This window comes from Benincasa hispida, chromosome 8, assembly GCF_009727055.1.
Source record: "Benincasa hispida cultivar B227 chromosome 8, ASM972705v1, whole genome shotgun sequence".
In the NCBI taxonomy this organism is placed as follows: Eukaryota; Viridiplantae; Streptophyta; class Magnoliopsida; order Cucurbitales; family Cucurbitaceae; genus Benincasa; species Benincasa hispida.
In genome coordinates this window covers 34933698-34950323 of record NC_052356.1, presented here as the reverse complement: position 1 = coordinate 34950323, position 16626 = coordinate 34933698, and the positions used below count along the sequence as shown (strand labels likewise).

At 34.6% G+C, this 16626-nt stretch overlaps 2 protein-coding genes and 1 non-coding gene across 3 annotated transcripts; 2 read left to right on the top strand and 1 right to left on the bottom strand.

The window, feature by feature from the left end:
- Positions 1 to 6225: 6225 nt before the first annotated feature.
- Positions 6226 to 12156, top strand: LOC120084028. The gene is made up of 3 exons (XM_039039932.1): positions 6226 to 6306; positions 7954 to 8401; positions 11762 to 12156. The coding sequence occupies exons 1-2, from the start codon at positions 6226 to 6228 to the stop codon at positions 8395 to 8397; spliced, it is 525 nt and encodes a 174-aa protein (XP_038895860.1). The 3' UTR covers positions 8398 to 8401; positions 11762 to 12156.
- A 1117-nt stretch (positions 12157 to 13273) lies between these two features.
- Positions 13274 to 14870, top strand: LOC120083533 (transcription factor PCF6). Its single transcript, XM_039039323.1, has one exon. It carries the CDS (start codon positions 13484 to 13486, stop codon positions 14111 to 14113), a length of 630 nt encoding a protein of 209 aa, XP_038895251.1. The 5' UTR covers positions 13274 to 13483; the 3' UTR covers positions 14114 to 14870.
- Positions 14871 to 16487: 1617 nt separating this feature from the next.
- TRNAT-CGU lies at positions 16488 to 16559 on the bottom strand. The gene has a single exon. It is a non-coding gene; the product is annotated as a tRNA-Thr (tRNA).
- Positions 16560 to 16626: the final 67 nt, after the last annotated feature.

Here is a 16626-nt window from a genome sequence, read left to right as displayed (position 1 = left end):
GATATAATGTATTTGATACATTATTTTTTGGAGGAACTAATATTTGTATATGATTTTAAATATATTTTCTATGAATAAGATTCATACTTAAATTTAATATAAATATGATTTATATTAAATGCCATAAATAAAGAAAAATAACTATGATTTATATATTGTATATGATGCAATATTAAAACTATAGGTTATAAATATAATATGATAAATTAGTTATTATATTTATTTATATTTGTTAATTATTTGATAATTAAATTTCTTTTTCTCAAATAATCACCCTTAGTGGGTAGTTATTAAGTTTTATGGAAAAAGTGGGATAAATGAAATTATTTTAATTATTCCAAGAGACAAGTGAATGATACAGATATGTTTTAGTAAACGAGTAAGAGATTCTTACTATACGATCACTTAAGAGCCTACATGATCGAGTATATTGTCTATGCGATAGACTTCATCTTCTACACGATCATGTTTTCCTTTACTCGATCGTTTTTCTCTTAAACTCTAAACTTTCCCTGTTACCAAAATAAGCCAGAGCCCACCACTCCTGGATTCTCACACCGAGAATACCAAGGTAATCTAGTGGTAGTGTCCGGTTAGTTCGAGGATCGAGTTACTGTCTGTTGCTGATCGAGGGAGATCGAGTTGTTCGTTGCGTTCGTGAATGATCGAAGGATTATCTTGAAGAAGGGTTATTCAAAGGTATAATCTTCTATCTTTAGTTTTTATTTTCAAAGCATGTTGTACTTTAAGTTTGTGCATAATCTATTCTTTATGACTGTAAATGTATGAGTTCATTCACAATGGGTTTGCATGATCCACTTTTGCTCAAAGGTCCTTTGTAATTAGAGTTCCTTCAATCGGTATCAAAGCCAGGTTGTGTTCTGATTTCCAAATTCCACTATTGTATTGAATGTCTTTTACAATTTTGGTAGGTTTAAGTTTTCTGTAATGCGTTTAAATGTTAAATATTTGTGGATGTTGTTGATGGATGTTTTGGGATAATTGTCTCCGTTTATACTTTCATTTACTTATACAAAAGTTAAATTGTAAGGGCCCTACGTTTTTGGGCATAATAACTTGCAATCGAGTCTGTATTCATTTGTGTTTTTGAGTCGTTCGTGAAGAAACTTCAGACGCAAGGAGCTGTTGTTCGCTTCAATGGAGAAAATGAAACGATGGTCGCATTGTGTAGCTCAAGCTAGACGATCATTTAGATTTGGCTATATGTTCATGTAGAAATGTTCTACTCGATCGTGTAGTATTTTCTAAACGATCGCATAGCTATGCTATGCGATCGTGTTGCGTTGGCTACATGATCGCGTAGACGCTCGGGGTAAACGATCGTATAGCATTTGATACTTGATGCAAGATATGCATGTGAAATGATCTCGTAGGCTATCATGCTCATTGCATAATCAGTAACTATACGATCGCATGGTATACGATACTCAACGACTTGCTACTCGATCGTGTAGACTATCATGCTCATTGTATAGTCATTAGCTACACGATCGCATGGCATGCGTTACTCGAAGCACGTTGCATGATCGCGTGGACTTTCATGCTCATTGCATAGTCCTTAGCCACGTGATCATCGTTACACAATCATTTATACTCGGTGTGCGTTACTCGATGATCAAAGGATTTGCTACCGATCAAGTGACGAGGCTTTAAGGCGGGCAGTTCAAGACCCAGTTCACTTGTTTGAACTGGTTGACTCTAATCTTTTGTAATAGTTTAGCATTTATTTCCGGTTTTGAGACAAGTTATCCCAGTCCATCAACTTTTTATTAAATGTGCATGTGATATATATTTATTTTATATTCCATAATGTATGTCATATAATTTTAAAACCCACCATAGGTTATGCATTTAATTCATGCATCATGCATTTAATTCATGCATCATCTTTATATTATAAGTGTTATAATATATTAGTTTGCATGATTAAATTACTTAAAGCATGCTCATGCATCATATAATATAAGAGTTATAATATATGCATGCATTAAAGCATATCCATGCATCATTTATATTATGACACTTGAGTTTATTTATAAAAGTTATAAATACCTTGTGAATATCTGGCTTAACAATGTGAATGGTTTTAATTGTTTCATTCTTTATAAGAGTTAAAATTAATGAAATTAGAATTACAATCAATAATAAAGATTTTCATGCACACCTTAGGCTTCAATCATGTTTTAAAAGTGTTTTAAAATTTTATTGAGATAAACCTAAGATCCCTTTCTAATAAGATTAGTAACCTAAGTTTAATCTTTTAATTCAGTTTAATAGAATTAAGTTGACTAATAAAAGATTAAATAGGTAACAGATGTATCTATAAGGGAACTTTTGGCTAAGGTTGGTTCTGTCTAGGCTGGGGTACTTAAGTCGATGGAAACGTCGCATCCCTACCTGGGAACCTACCTGGAAAGGTGAATTAGATAGATTTATTACATGCATGCAAATTTGATGAAAATCTGTCAAAGTGTTTAATAAGACTTGAATCAAACTTGTTTAATCATCAAAAGTAAGTGTTGTTTTTTAGCAAATTAAACAAACCCCTTAATTGAAATCAGTAGCCGAATTTTCTAAATTAATGAATCCCTAGGTAGAACATTCAGTCGGAGGTAATTGGGGTATATGATACTTCACTTTACCTCTACACGTTTCTCCCTAAAAAGTTCACACCGTGAGATCTACCCTCAGCCTCGAGGTACCCTGGGAGTGTCCCTCTACGGATGGCATTTGAGTAGGTCAATATCAAGGTGAATGGAGACAATGTTCATAGTAAGTGGGAGGGGGACATGTGTCAACATATCCCTCCATCACTCTCATTAGGTTGGATAAAGATTTAGTGCATCGCCTCGAGGTACCCTGGTAGTGTCCCCCTAAAGGATGACTTTTTTGCACAACTCTTTATCTGATCTCCAGAAATGGATAGGGTTGCTTTAGTCTCTTGTCCTAATATACTTTTTCCTATGGTTGGCTCATTAGGACGAGACTCTAGGGCCTAAAATGAGGGGTTACCATTACACAGAATTACTAAGAATGTTAATAAATTCTAGACCAAACAATGGTAACTGTTAGATTCAGTTACAAGGAGTTGTTTCTATCTAATGGTTGAGATTGTCTCATTCCAATGAACGGGTACTTGATCACCCTACGGTGGTTTTTGTCCTGCCTCACTGGAGCATCATTGCAAAATAGATGTCACTTAGGGTACACTAGAACTATTTTTCTAAAAGTGGTTTAATGCAAGTAGACTTATTAAGTTTGTTCTTTTTTCAGCAATATAAAAATTATGGCTACCACTACTCTTTCACTTTTTGCCGCTGATAATTGACTGGCGAAAATTAAGCTAGTTGGAAAAACATGATAAACACGATACTTATCATCGATGACTTAAGATTCGTTCTTATGGAGGAGTATCCTCCTATTCCACCTCCTAACGTTGCTCGAAACGTTCGACACGCGTACGAGCGTTGGACATGGGTGAACGAAAAGGCTCGAGCATATATCTTGGCCAGCCTTAATGATGTTTTGGCCAAGAAGCATGAGTCCATGATCACTGCACGTGAGATCATGAAGTCTCTGAGGGGAATGTTCGGACAACCGTCTACATAGCTAAGGCACGATGCTCTGAAGTACATCTTCAACTCACGGATGAAGGAGGGAACATCTGTTCGGGAACATGTTCTCAATATGATGGTCCACTTCAACGTGGCAGAGATGAACGGGTTGAGCATCGATGAGGCCAACAAGGTTAGAATAATTCTAGAGTCGTTACCAAAAAGCTTCCTTCACTTCATAAGCAGCACTGTTCTAAACAGGTTGATTACAACTTTACAACTCTACTAAATGAGTTGCAGACTTTCCAATCTTTGTTGAAAAGCAAGAAAAAGAAGGTTAGTGAGGCAAATGTTGCTTCATCATCCAAAAAGTTCTATAAAGGTTCGACCTTATGAACTAAGTCTACACCTTTTTCTTCCGGCACCAACAAGTGGAAGCAGAAGAAGGGTCATAAGGGGAAGGCGCCTGCTAACCCATAACCTGTTGCTCCATGGGGTAGGCAACCAGTGAGGGTTGGCAAAGGAAAATGTTTTCATTGCAACCAGGAAGGGCACTAGAAGTGGAACTGCCCACGTTATTTGGTTGAGAAGAAGAAGGCCAAATAAGGTAAATACGATTTACTAGTTTTGGAAACTTGTTTAGTGGAGAATGATGATTCTGTCTGGATTATTGGCTCTGGAGCCACTAACCATATTTGTTCTTCATTTCAGAGAATTAGTTCCTGGCGGTAGCTTGGTGCTAGTGAGATGACGATGCGAGTTGGAATCGGACACGTCGTCTCAACTGTGGCAATGGGTGGTCTCCGGTTGACTTTATAGAATAGGTTTATCATTTTGAATGATGTGTATGTAGTTTCCGAGTTAGAGGAACTTAATTTCTGTAAAGTCTTTGCTCGAATGTAATTGTATACTAAATTTTTCTATAAATAAAATGTTTATTTTGAAAAATGGTGTCATATATGTTCAGATGAACTGGAAAATAATTTGTATGTGCTAAGGCCATTAGCAACAAATTCCCTTCATAAACGATTTAAAATTTCTCTTAAAGAAAATGCTCAACTTTGGCACCTACGTTTAGGACACATTAATCTCAATAGGATTGAGAGATTGGTGAACAATGGACTTTTAAGCGGGTTAGAAGAAAATTCTTTATCTGTATGTGAGTCATGCCTAGAAGACAAAATGACTAAAAAGCCTTTTACTGGAAAAGGTTATAGGGCTAAAGAGCCTCTAGAGCTAGTGCATTCAGACCTTTGTGGTCTGATAAATGTACGGACCAGGGGAGGTTATGAATATAAGGGAACACAAACCTAGAAACAAAATCGTGTTGAATTAGCTTTCCAAAGAAACCATTGAATCTTCAACAAGAGTTGTTGAAGAGCCTACTACCTCAACAAAAGTTGTTGATGTAGGTTCATCTAGTAGGTCAAATCCACCTCAAGTGTTGAGGAAACTTCGATGTAGTGGGAGGGTTGCGAACCCACCTATTCACTATATGGGTTTAAACTGAGATCCTAGCTATGGTAGCTGATGGCGAGGTTGAGGATCTGTTGTCTTATAAGAAGGCAACGGAGGATGTTGACCGAGATGAATGGATCAAAGCCATGTATCTCGAAATGAAGTCTACGAACTTCAATTCAGTTTGGGATCTTGTAGATAAACCTAATGAGGTTAAACCTATAGGTTGTAAATGGATCTACAAGAGGAAACAAGGTGCTGATGGGAAGGTGCAAACCTTCAAGGCTAGACTAGTGGCAAATGGTTATGCACAGGTAGAGGGAGTCGACTATGAGAAGACTTTCTCGTCTGTTGCCATGCTGAAGTCTATCCGTATCCTCCTATCCACTGCCTCATATTATGACTATGAGATATGGCAAATGAATGTCAAGACTGCTTTTCTGAATGGCAATCTTGAGGAGACCATTTATATGGTAAAGCCCGAGGGATTCATAGTCCAAGGTCAAGAGCAAAAGGTTTACAAGCTGAATCGATCCATTTATGGACTGAAATAGGCATCTCAATTTTGGAACATAAGGTTTGATAATGCGATCATCAAACCTTATGGCTTTGACCAAAACGTTGATGAGCCTTGTGTCTACGAGAAAATCATCAACAGTCAGTAGTTTTCCTTATGTTATATGTAGACGATATCCTACTCATTGGGAATGATGTAGACTTACAGACTTCAGTTAAGAACTGGCTAGCTATCCAATTCCAAATGAAAGATTTGAAAGAGGCTCAGTTTGTTCTTGGGATTCAGATCTTTCGAGATCAAAAGAACAAAATGCTAGCACTATCTCAAGCATCGTACATTAACGAGATGTTGATCAAGTACTCGATGATAAACTCCAAGAGGGGCCTTTTACCTTTAAGGCATGAAGTTACATTGTCTAAGGAACAGTGTCCTAAGACACCTCAAGAGGTTGAGGAAATGAGACGAGTCCCTTATGCATCTCTTGTAGGCAGTTTGATGTACACGATGTTATGTACTAGACCTGACATCTGCTATGCAATGGGGATAGTCAGTAGATATCAATCTAATCCAGGATATGGTCACTGGACAGTCGTCAAGAACATACTCAAGTATCTTCGAAGAACGAGGGACTACATGCTTGTGTATGGTTCTAAGGATTTAATCCTTACCGGATACATGGACTCTAATTTTAAGACTGATAGGGATTTTCGGAAATCTACTTCAAGATCAGTGTCCACTCTTAATGGAGTGGTTGTAGTATGGCGAAGCACCAAGCAGGGGTGCATCGTGGACTCCACCATGGATGCCGAGTATGTAGTGGCTTGTGAAGCTTCTAAGAAGGTCGTTTAGCTTAAGAAATTCCTGACTGATCTGGAAGTTGTTCCAGACATGTCTAGGCCCATCACCCTTTAATGTGATAATAGTGGTGCTATGGCAAATTCCCCTAAGCCTTGGAGTTATAAGCGTGACAAGAACATTGAGCGGAAATACCATCTCATTCAAGAGATTGTGCATCGTGGGGACGTGATTGTCATGAAGATAGCTTCAGAGCACAACGTTGTTGATACGTTTACAAATTCCTTCACAGTTATAATGTTTGAGGGTCTTCTGCAGAGTATGAGTTTATGGGACAGACAACAACTGAACTAAGGCAAGGAGGAGATCTTGTATTGGGTGTTTGTGCCCTAGTTTATTGTTTTGTATACTTGTAATTTGATTATCTTGTACACCCCACTAGCTTTAGGACAAGTAAGAGATTGTTGGGATTGATGGCCTAAATCTCGTAGGGTTTTGGATTTTGTAAACACTTGTGTGAACAAACATTATGAGACTTATAATATATGATATTTTATTAACTTCAGTCTATGAAATATTTGATATTTTAGTTGCGTTAACCACAAGCCAATAAACTAAGATCCATGGTTATCGTTGTAACTTAAACATGTATGTGGAGACATACAAGTGGATTGTGTTTAAGTGATAACCTAAATGGTCTGTAGTATATGGATAAGGTTGGGTACCTTATCTTTGTGACACTACGAGTGTGGCTTGCTTTGTAGGTGTTACAAATGTTATAAAGTGCTATAAATGATCTGAGCCTAATAATTCATGTATTAGACATGTGAGCAAGGATATTCTATACAAAGAAGTTTGTATAAGACCGGACCATGAAATGTTTAGTCTCTTTATATAACACCGTTCATAATTGAGACTCTCATTTCACTATCATGACCATAGGCAACATGATCTTAATCCTAAATGAGTTGTGAACTCCTGCCTATGAGGGCAGTACTTTGATTTGCATGGGTGAGAATGGCCAGATCGCTGACTCAATAAACCTACTATTTTAGGGATCTTCTGATGGGGAGCTGGGAACTCAGCTACACAAGATAATAATAGTATAATTTAATCCCTAAACTTTGGGATTGTATCTACTTAAACCTAAAAATAATAATTGTATCAATTTAAACTTTAAACTTTTATAAGTGCATCAATTTAAATCCTGAACTTTCATAATTGTATTAACTTAAACCTTCCATTATGTTTTATTTGGATACATTTATGAAAATTTATGGTTTAAATTGATATATTTATGAAAGTTTAGGATTTAAATTGATACACTTATAAAAGTTTAGAATTTAAATTGATACACCTATGAAAGTTCAAGATTTAAATTGATACAATTATTAATTTAGGGTTTAAATTGATACAAATTCTAAAGTTTAGAGTTTAAATCAATATAATCCTCAAGATCTAAGGTTTAAAGTGATACACTTCTAAAATTAAAATTGATACAAATACTAAAGTTTAGAGGTATAAATTGATATTTAAAAAAAAAAAAGTTTTGGTCCATAGAAAATTACAAGAGCATTTCACAAATTTGTTGGGTATCCGTATTTTTAGAGCACTTCGTTATTTCGTCGGAAGAATTTTGGATTTCTCCGCTCAGCTTCGCTGCCGTTCACCATGGCCAAAGCTTCTTCTTCCTTATTCCAAACCCTAAAGCGCTACTTCAAGAAACCTTGGGAGATCACCGGCCCGTGTGCAGATCCAGAGTACAGATTAGCCGTCCCGAGCGCCTTAGAGTACAGGGTCTTTTGCCCCGCCACTACAAAGGAGAAAGCCATTGTCCCTACTTCCAATCCCGAGACCGTCTTCGACATTAAGTATTACACTCGCGACCAGCGTCGCAATCGCCCTCCAATTCGACGCACAATTCTCAAGAAACCTGATGTCGAGAAGATGATGAAGGAGACCAGATTCGACCCAGCTGACTTCCCCAAAGTTTATCTCACTGCCGCCATCGAGGAGGATATCAATGCTCGTGGTGGTGGTTATCAGAAGTAGTAAGGTGAGTCCTTTTCTGTTTTGCTTCAACGACCGTTTTCGTATTGTGGCGATCCTTTGGATTTAGGTTTTTGGTTAGAGAACCACTGGTTATTAATCAGATACTAAAGGCATTTTAGGGTTCGAAGTTTAATCTATGAATACCACATCTATTAAATTGCTCTTCTGTTCTTGGCCATTGTCTGTCAGTTGTTTAAGTTGTGCGTTTGGCAATTATGTACAAGTCATCCTTTTTGTTTCAAATGGCTTATGTTATTTACAGATCATTGTCAATACAGATGGTAGGAAAGCTGAATACCTTTCCCTTTTGTGGATGGTGGGTCTGAGGGCTAGACCAATTCCTGGTTCTTAACAATATAAGTAGAACCTTAACGAGCTAGGAAGTGCTTTTGGCCTTATGGCTTTTTGTTTTTGATCATTTAGGACTTGACTTCCATTCCTTGGTTTTATTCGTTGAAAATGTCAGATGAATATACAAATGAGATTGATTAAAAGACTACCATTGTTGTATGTTATGCGTTTCTTGAAGTGCTTAGGATAAGTGAAATCCACTATCTTTGCTGCTCAAATCAAATATGCGTATCCACTTTCATCCCTAATTATGATTTCTGACACTTGGACGATTTCTTTGTCTCATTTTCCACTCTTAGAGATTCAACTATAAACTAGGTCTAGGTTGTATGTGCTACCAATACAAGTTATAAGATACATGGTAAGAAATACTACTTTTTTTTTTGGTTCTCTACTGCATAAGTAGTAATTCCTTTTCAAAAAAATAATGAGATAGAACCCTCCTTGCGAAATGGATATAGCGATACCAATCTGAAAAATTGGCTCTTTGGAGGAATATTATTGATGCTAAATATGGAACCACCCCTCTCAACAACAATCCTGGAAGCATCTCCCTTAGAACTGCCAGGGGTCCTTGGAAAACCATTATGAAACATTGCCATTTGATACATGATCGGATATACTATAATCTTGGTGATGGGGCTAATATTTCGTTTTGGAAGGTCAGTTGGCTTGGAAACGCCCCCCTAAACCAAAAATTTCCCCTGATTTTCAACCTCACAACAAAGAAGGGGCAATCAAGGATTTCTGGGATGCAGCTTTGGGCTGAGAAGAAATCCAAGAGATTCTGAAATTAGAGCTCTCATTCACTGCCTGTCAGCAGTCTCCTTTTCTCAAAATCCGGACAGAGGAATTTGGAATCTTGAGCCGGATGCATCTTCTACAACAAATCTCTCTTGCAAGATATTGCCTCCCCAGACAATGGATCTGCTTTGCCTATTTTCGATTTGATTTGGAATGGGAAATATCCTAAAATGGTTAAGTTCTTGTTATGGGAGTTATCTTACAGAGTCATTAATACTCATGAAAAGCTTCAAAGAAGATTGCCCCATATGGTTTTGTCTCCTTTTTGGTATCCCTTTTTATTTTATTTTTTTATTTTAATTTTTTTTAAAAATATCCTTGAGTGTTCGGACCAACTTACACGCACCTCGACTAAGTTCATGGGACAACCCGCCTGACGTTACAACATTTGGGTGTCAAGGAAACTCGTAATAGGATATTAAATTCTATGTAGATGACCACCATGGATTGAATCCATGACGTCTTAGCCTTTTATCGAGGGATGTTCGTGTTCCCTTATTTACCACTAGGTCAATGGCCAATCCATGATGGTTCCTCATTGGTGAAATGTGCAAACAAGAAGTTGAATCTCAAGGACACATTGTGGTTTCCTATTCATTTGCTAGATCCTTTTGGAATCACGTCCTCCCTACGTTCGATTGGGAAGTTGTCCTTCTGGAAGATCCTAATCTTCTCCTTTAATATACCCTCGGTGGACACCCCCTCCAAAAAGGAGAAATAGATGATTTGGGAGAATTTTATAAAAGTTTTTTGCTGGAAGTTATGGCAAGAAAGATATAGTTCAATCTTTCAAGAAAAAAACGTTCCCTTCCATAGATTTTTGATGCTATAGTTAATACGGTCGTCATTTGGTGTAAATGTTCCCTCTTATTTCACCTATCACCACTATAGCTATACCTTGCTCCTTTCCAATTCGGAAGATCTTTTTGTAACTCCCCATTGGGGTCTTTCCCCTCTTTTGTAATTTCATATCATCAATGAAGTTGTTTCTTTCGCCAAAAATGTGGAAAAAAAAAAAAGAAAGAAAGAAAAAAGAAAAAAGAAAAGAGATAGAGATAGAGATAGAGATAGAAGAAAAAGTGGAAAGTACAGGTTGAAGTAGTAGCCTTTCTTAATTAATTTGGATAATCACAAGTTATGTTATAGAAATTCTGTGTGGATGCACCGTTTCCTTTTCTGTATAGAAATTTGTATATTTATCGCCAGGCAGGCAGTGTGATGTTCAGTGATGACTGCATATTAGTTTCACTGCTATTTAATGCTTATATTATCCCCATTCATTTTGTTGGATAGCATTCAGCTTCAATCATTCTTGTCGTGTCAAATATTAATTTTGGGGGTGGGAGGAATAGGCGGAAGGGAACAAGTGGTTCTCACAAGATACGGTGGCTGTACTCCCTTGAACAACCAATTCCGTACAAGTTTCAGAACATTGAGCTGTTGGTGCTGGTTCTGTACAGTACAAGGGGGAGGAAGGGGTTTGGTCAATTTGAAGATTTTTAATCCAATACAACTTCGAATTTTAGAATTTTCCTTCAGAAGAATACTAGTGGAGAAAAATGGGATACTAGCCTTCTTTAAAAATGTGTGCTTGTGTTTTCATCACCTGGTTACTTTTGCTTGTGGTAGTGAAGTTTCATGTAATTTGATTTGCATTTCTTTTTGATGGTGGAGAATGAAATTTCTTTTCTCGTTTTACTTTTAAAGTATCTCTAAATGCAGAGTAGCACAAGACATAGCATTCAGTTTCAGAAAACAGCACTTCTTGTTTATGAAGATTGAAGAACCTGATATCAATATTGTATTTCTTTTTTTTGATAAGTATCAATATTGTATTTCTTTTTTTTGATAAGTATCAATATTGTATTTCGTTAAGAACATATGTCATTTTATGCATTAATTTTATGATCTAAAATGAATTTCATTTAGAAATGCTATTTCTTGCAACGATAGTATGTGCAGGTTTTCTGACATAATTAAGTTTTCCTTCTTTCATCAGGTCTGGTGGGTCCTTAAAAAATTTTCATGACCTGCTTGCTGCATTATGGATTCTTTCCTTTTGTTACCCTGTCTTCTGCATAATTTTTGTTGCTGATATTCTGTAGCATTCTGATTCCAAGAGTTCTCCTAGTCGCTGTCTAATAATTGTCAACTTTGGTTGCAAATTCCTGTAAATGACCATTAATAATAGCTTTGGAATTCTTTCCAGGTTCTTTGTGCTCTGGGAAATGTTCTCTCCAGCTTGCATTCAACTCTGCTTCTCTTTCAATGTTAATCTGAGAGTGGGTTATTTAGGTACAGTAGTTTGTATGCCTAGCCTATATATTAATACAAGACATGAGACTTGGCATCAATAAACTGCATCTCCTCAAACTCCTACTCAATTTTTTGTTTCTTTTGTAATGTTATGTGCTTATATTACAAGCATTTGCAAAGACTCTTGCATTTTTCATTGCTCCTGAATTATAGGACATTTTGCTTGCATATCATTATTGTTATACCCCGAGCTTTGTATTATTTGTCTTTGACTGCAACAATAACAGAGCTGGGATCTTAGTCACATGGACCTATGAATAAAGAACTGAAATTTCCCTTGTCTTCTAATTTTTTTTTTCCTATACTCTGGTTTAGACGATGATCTTCATTTGCAGTATGGGGTCACTTGTACAGTCTCTTCTGGCTGCAATTTTTCTTTTGACCTAAGAAAATTTTTATCGGGCTAGGCGTATTCTTTACGGATGGAGCTGCTCGTTCAATTGGAATGAAATATGAGTTGTTATCTACTTTCAACAAATGTTTACAAAACTCAAGCAAGTTTTAGAAATTAAAGGTCTGTTCGATAATTATTTTGTTCTTTTAATTTTAGTTTTTGAAAATCATTCTCATTTCCTCAATATTTGATCATGGAACCCTCGTTCGTTTTTTTAATTTTATAACTTGATTTGAGTGTTACTTGGGGAAATAATGTTTTTTTAGTACAATTGGGATTGGGGGATCGAACTATAGTTCTCATAGTCATTAATACACTCATGTTAATTGAGCTATGTTCCATTTGGGATTGAAAGTAATGTTTATAACTTTAATTTTAAAAAATGAAAAGAAATGAATAAAAATAAAGCATAATTATGAAATAGAAAAGTAAAAATGAAATAATAAGCCGATGTCAATGTAATTGGTCCATCTATCCCCAAAGCATATCCATTACCACACAATTGGCGTTTGAAAATAAAGTCCCATCAATTGTAAAAACTACTCTTAAAGTATGATGATAGTTACAATTATATTTTCAAATTTTCAAATGTAAAAATTGAGTCCTCCAATTTATACTGTGTTAAAATTGGACCTTTCAAACTTAAATGGTAGAAATTGTAACAATTATATAAATTTGGTTGGTAATTTTTTTTTCATTTTTGGGGTTCAATTTCTACAATTGTTGGAAGTTTGAGAGTTCAATTTTAACACTTGTAGAAGTTTAAAGGACCTAATTTTTACAATTGAAAATTTGAGAGTGTGATTATAACTGCGGTTTTTGTAATTTGCCCCTACTTTAAATTTTCCTACCCTATTTTTTCTTCCATATTAAAGCTCTACTCTACAGTTCTGTAGGGAAACCTAATTAACAAAGCTTTTAATACTCTTGTTGACTTTTAGCCATTATGTCAATGTAAGAAAATAAAAACCAATTAGCAATATGATGCATGGTTATCATTATTAAACAATCTTCTTTATCAATTCTCCCTCTTCCATATGCCATCATTTGCCATTGCAAAATCCTTCACTTTGCTACCAAAATCTGTTCTGTCTCTCTTCTCTGTTATGGGATTGTTGAAATCTTGAAACCCATCTTATTCAAATGATATATATATAGATCATATTTTTGGATCAATCTATAAGCTTTGTTTTGAAGAAACTACAAGAAAGAGTAAATAATATGATCTCCAAATTGACAAAAGAGGGTGTTCATGATGAAGCAAAACAAATGGAAGGCAAAAGAAAGAAGGCATTTCTAAGAGGCAATCCAAGAATTCTTAGAGTTTCATCTTTGTTTGGGGGAAAAGATAGGCACAGCAAAGTTTGTACAGTAAAGGGCTTAAGAGACAGAAGGATTAGGCTTTCAGTTCCAACTGCAATTCAACTTTATGATTTGCAGAACAAACTTGGCCTTAGCCAACCCAGCAAAGTCATAGATTGGCTTATTGATGTCACAAGATTTGAAATTGATAAGCTCCCACCACTCCATTTTCCAAAAGATTTTGACCCAAATGCCTCAATTCTTCATCATTCTTCATTGTTTCTTCCTCAAATTCCTCATTTTGATATTGCAGATGCTGCAGTGACGGCCAAAAATGAAGAAACTGATCAGAGGCTTTTGCTTCATAAGTTGTCTTCTTTATCTGCTCTTCAAGTTCAAACCAATGCCATTAAAGAAAACTGTTGCCATTTTCAACCTCCAAGCTTTCCATTCCCATTAATGGATCAGACGAGTCCAGCTTCATTTTCCTTCTGTCCCTTGACTATGCCGTCGGAAGTTTCTTCTCATCTTCCCGACGACAGAAATTAAAGGTGTGTTTGAACTGACTTTTAAATTGATAAAAACTATGTTGAATTACGAGTATGGTTTCTATGTCATTCTAATTTTTTAACCTTTTCAAGTATCTAATACTTTTTTAAACTTTTAATTCTGTGTCTAATAAAATCTTGCTATATTCAATGTTTCTAAAATTTAATTGATAAATATGAATTTGAAGTTTATGTTTTATGAAATTCTAAATTTTCAATTTTGTGTGGAGTAGATTCATAAATTTTAAAAAATATTGAAAATTATAAAAACTAATTGAATGTGCTTGAAAATTCAAAATTCGACACAAGATCAGAAGTTTGAGGATCTATTCGACACTTTTAAAAATTTAGAAACTAAATAGACACAAACCTAAAAGTTGAGGAATTGATCTTGTCATTTAATTTGCCTCAAAAATATTTTCAAGTTTAGTGTTACGAAATCGGCAATTAAAGAATATAAAAACTTAAAAAATCAAAACACATACATACGTGGTTGTATTAGCTACTTCTATGGGACAGAGGGAGAAAAATATTTATTAAAGAGAATATTTTTTGAATACACAAACGGCGTCTCTAGGATTTGTAAGACTCTCTACTTGATTATCCGAAGTGTTAGCAAGCAAAGGTATTCCAACCTTTAAATCTTGATTGTTTCATTTGCTCATCTTGTGATCATTTTTCTCCCATTACAACTTGGTTTAAAGTTTCTTCATTGACATGAAATTTAAAGACCAAATGTGAAAATGACACATTATATCTCTCCAATCTCCATCTTGCAGTTTTTCATCATATTTTTGTGGTTTTTTTCCTATAAAAATAATTTGTCATATATATATATATATATTTGAAGTTGTTTGTGAATAATATATAAATGTAATAAAATTTCACAAAAATAGCCATTCAGTAGAAATTTCATAACATAATGTATGATTGAGATGGCCATAACGTGTTCAAAATACTTTCTCACTAATATTAGCATTATATTTATAAAAAATTAGTAGGTGTACATAATAAATAAAATGTTTAAATCTTATTTTAGTCTCTTAACTTTGAATAATGTTCTATTCTGATTCCTAAACATTTAAACATGTTCGTTTTAGTCCCTAAATTTTTAAAAGTGTTTATTTTGATCTCTTATATATTAAGATTTTGTTAACTCGTATTTTTGGATGACTAGATTACTAAATAAGTTAGCTACACTAGAAATCTAGTGTTTCAATTTTGGAGGCGACAAAGCAGGACATTTTAAAAGACACTTTTAGTTCAAAATAGAGGTGTTCAAAAAACCCGATGATAAAAAAAAAAAAACCGATCAACACAACCCAATCCATGGCGTTTGGGTTGGGTTATCAACTCATTTGGGTTGGGTTGGGTTGGGTTAGTTAATGAATTCATCTAATATAACCCAAACCAATCCGAACCAACCCGAATTTATTATTAACTTTTATATATTTTTTTTATTATTTATAACACAATTATTTATACATATATTGATTTTAATTTTATTTAATTCTAATATTTTTTAATAATTTATTCTTCAACAACTCTTAAAAGTAGTCTATTTACATTTTAGAAAGAAAATTTTCACTATATAAATTGAAATTGAGTTGTTAAACTTAATTAAATATATGAAAATAACTAAATTAGATTTTGACATATTTACGTTTTGCTTCTTTTTAGAACAAAATTTTAAATAAATGACCCGATTAACCCAAACCAACCCAACCCAAATATATAATGGTTTGGGTTCATTTTTAAATAAGGGTTATTTGGTTTAAAAAAAATTAACCGAACAATTGGGTTAGATCTAAAAAGTCTTTCAACCCAACCCATAAACACTCCTAGTTCAAAATTTTGGTCATTTGACATTTTGTCGTGTTGGTTGTTGACATTTTACTTCACATTCATCTTTCAATATATTTAGAGCCTAGTCATCTAAAAATACAAGTTCTTTCACATTTGTATTGAAGAGTTAATATAATTTCAATAGTAGGGACCAAAAGAAACACTTTTTAAAAGTTTAGAGACTAAAACAAACGTTTTTTAAAATTTAATGATCAAAATAGGACAAAATTTAAAGTTCATGGATTAAATAGGATTTAAACCAAGATAAAACTTTGAATTATTTTGACATTAATTTATCCACACAAAAATTGTTGTACATGAAATAATGTACAAATAATTACTTACTATAAAAAAGAATAATCATCTTTGTCACAAAAAAAGAAAAGAAAAGAACAAATCATATTAATTTTATAAAATAGTTTTGTTTTTATTTATTTTACCATTTCTAAAAGAAATAGATATTACACGGATCACTGTGCTTGTAAGGCCCAAGACTTACGTAATAATAGGGTGAAAATATGAAAAAGAACAGCCCCCGGCGAGGATCGAACTCGCGACCTTTCGCTTACGAAGCGAACGCACTACCACTATGCTACGGAGGCAAGCGTTGATAACTGAATAACTTTTTTAATTAAATTTCTAATTTTAGTCCAATAGTCTTTAAAAAAT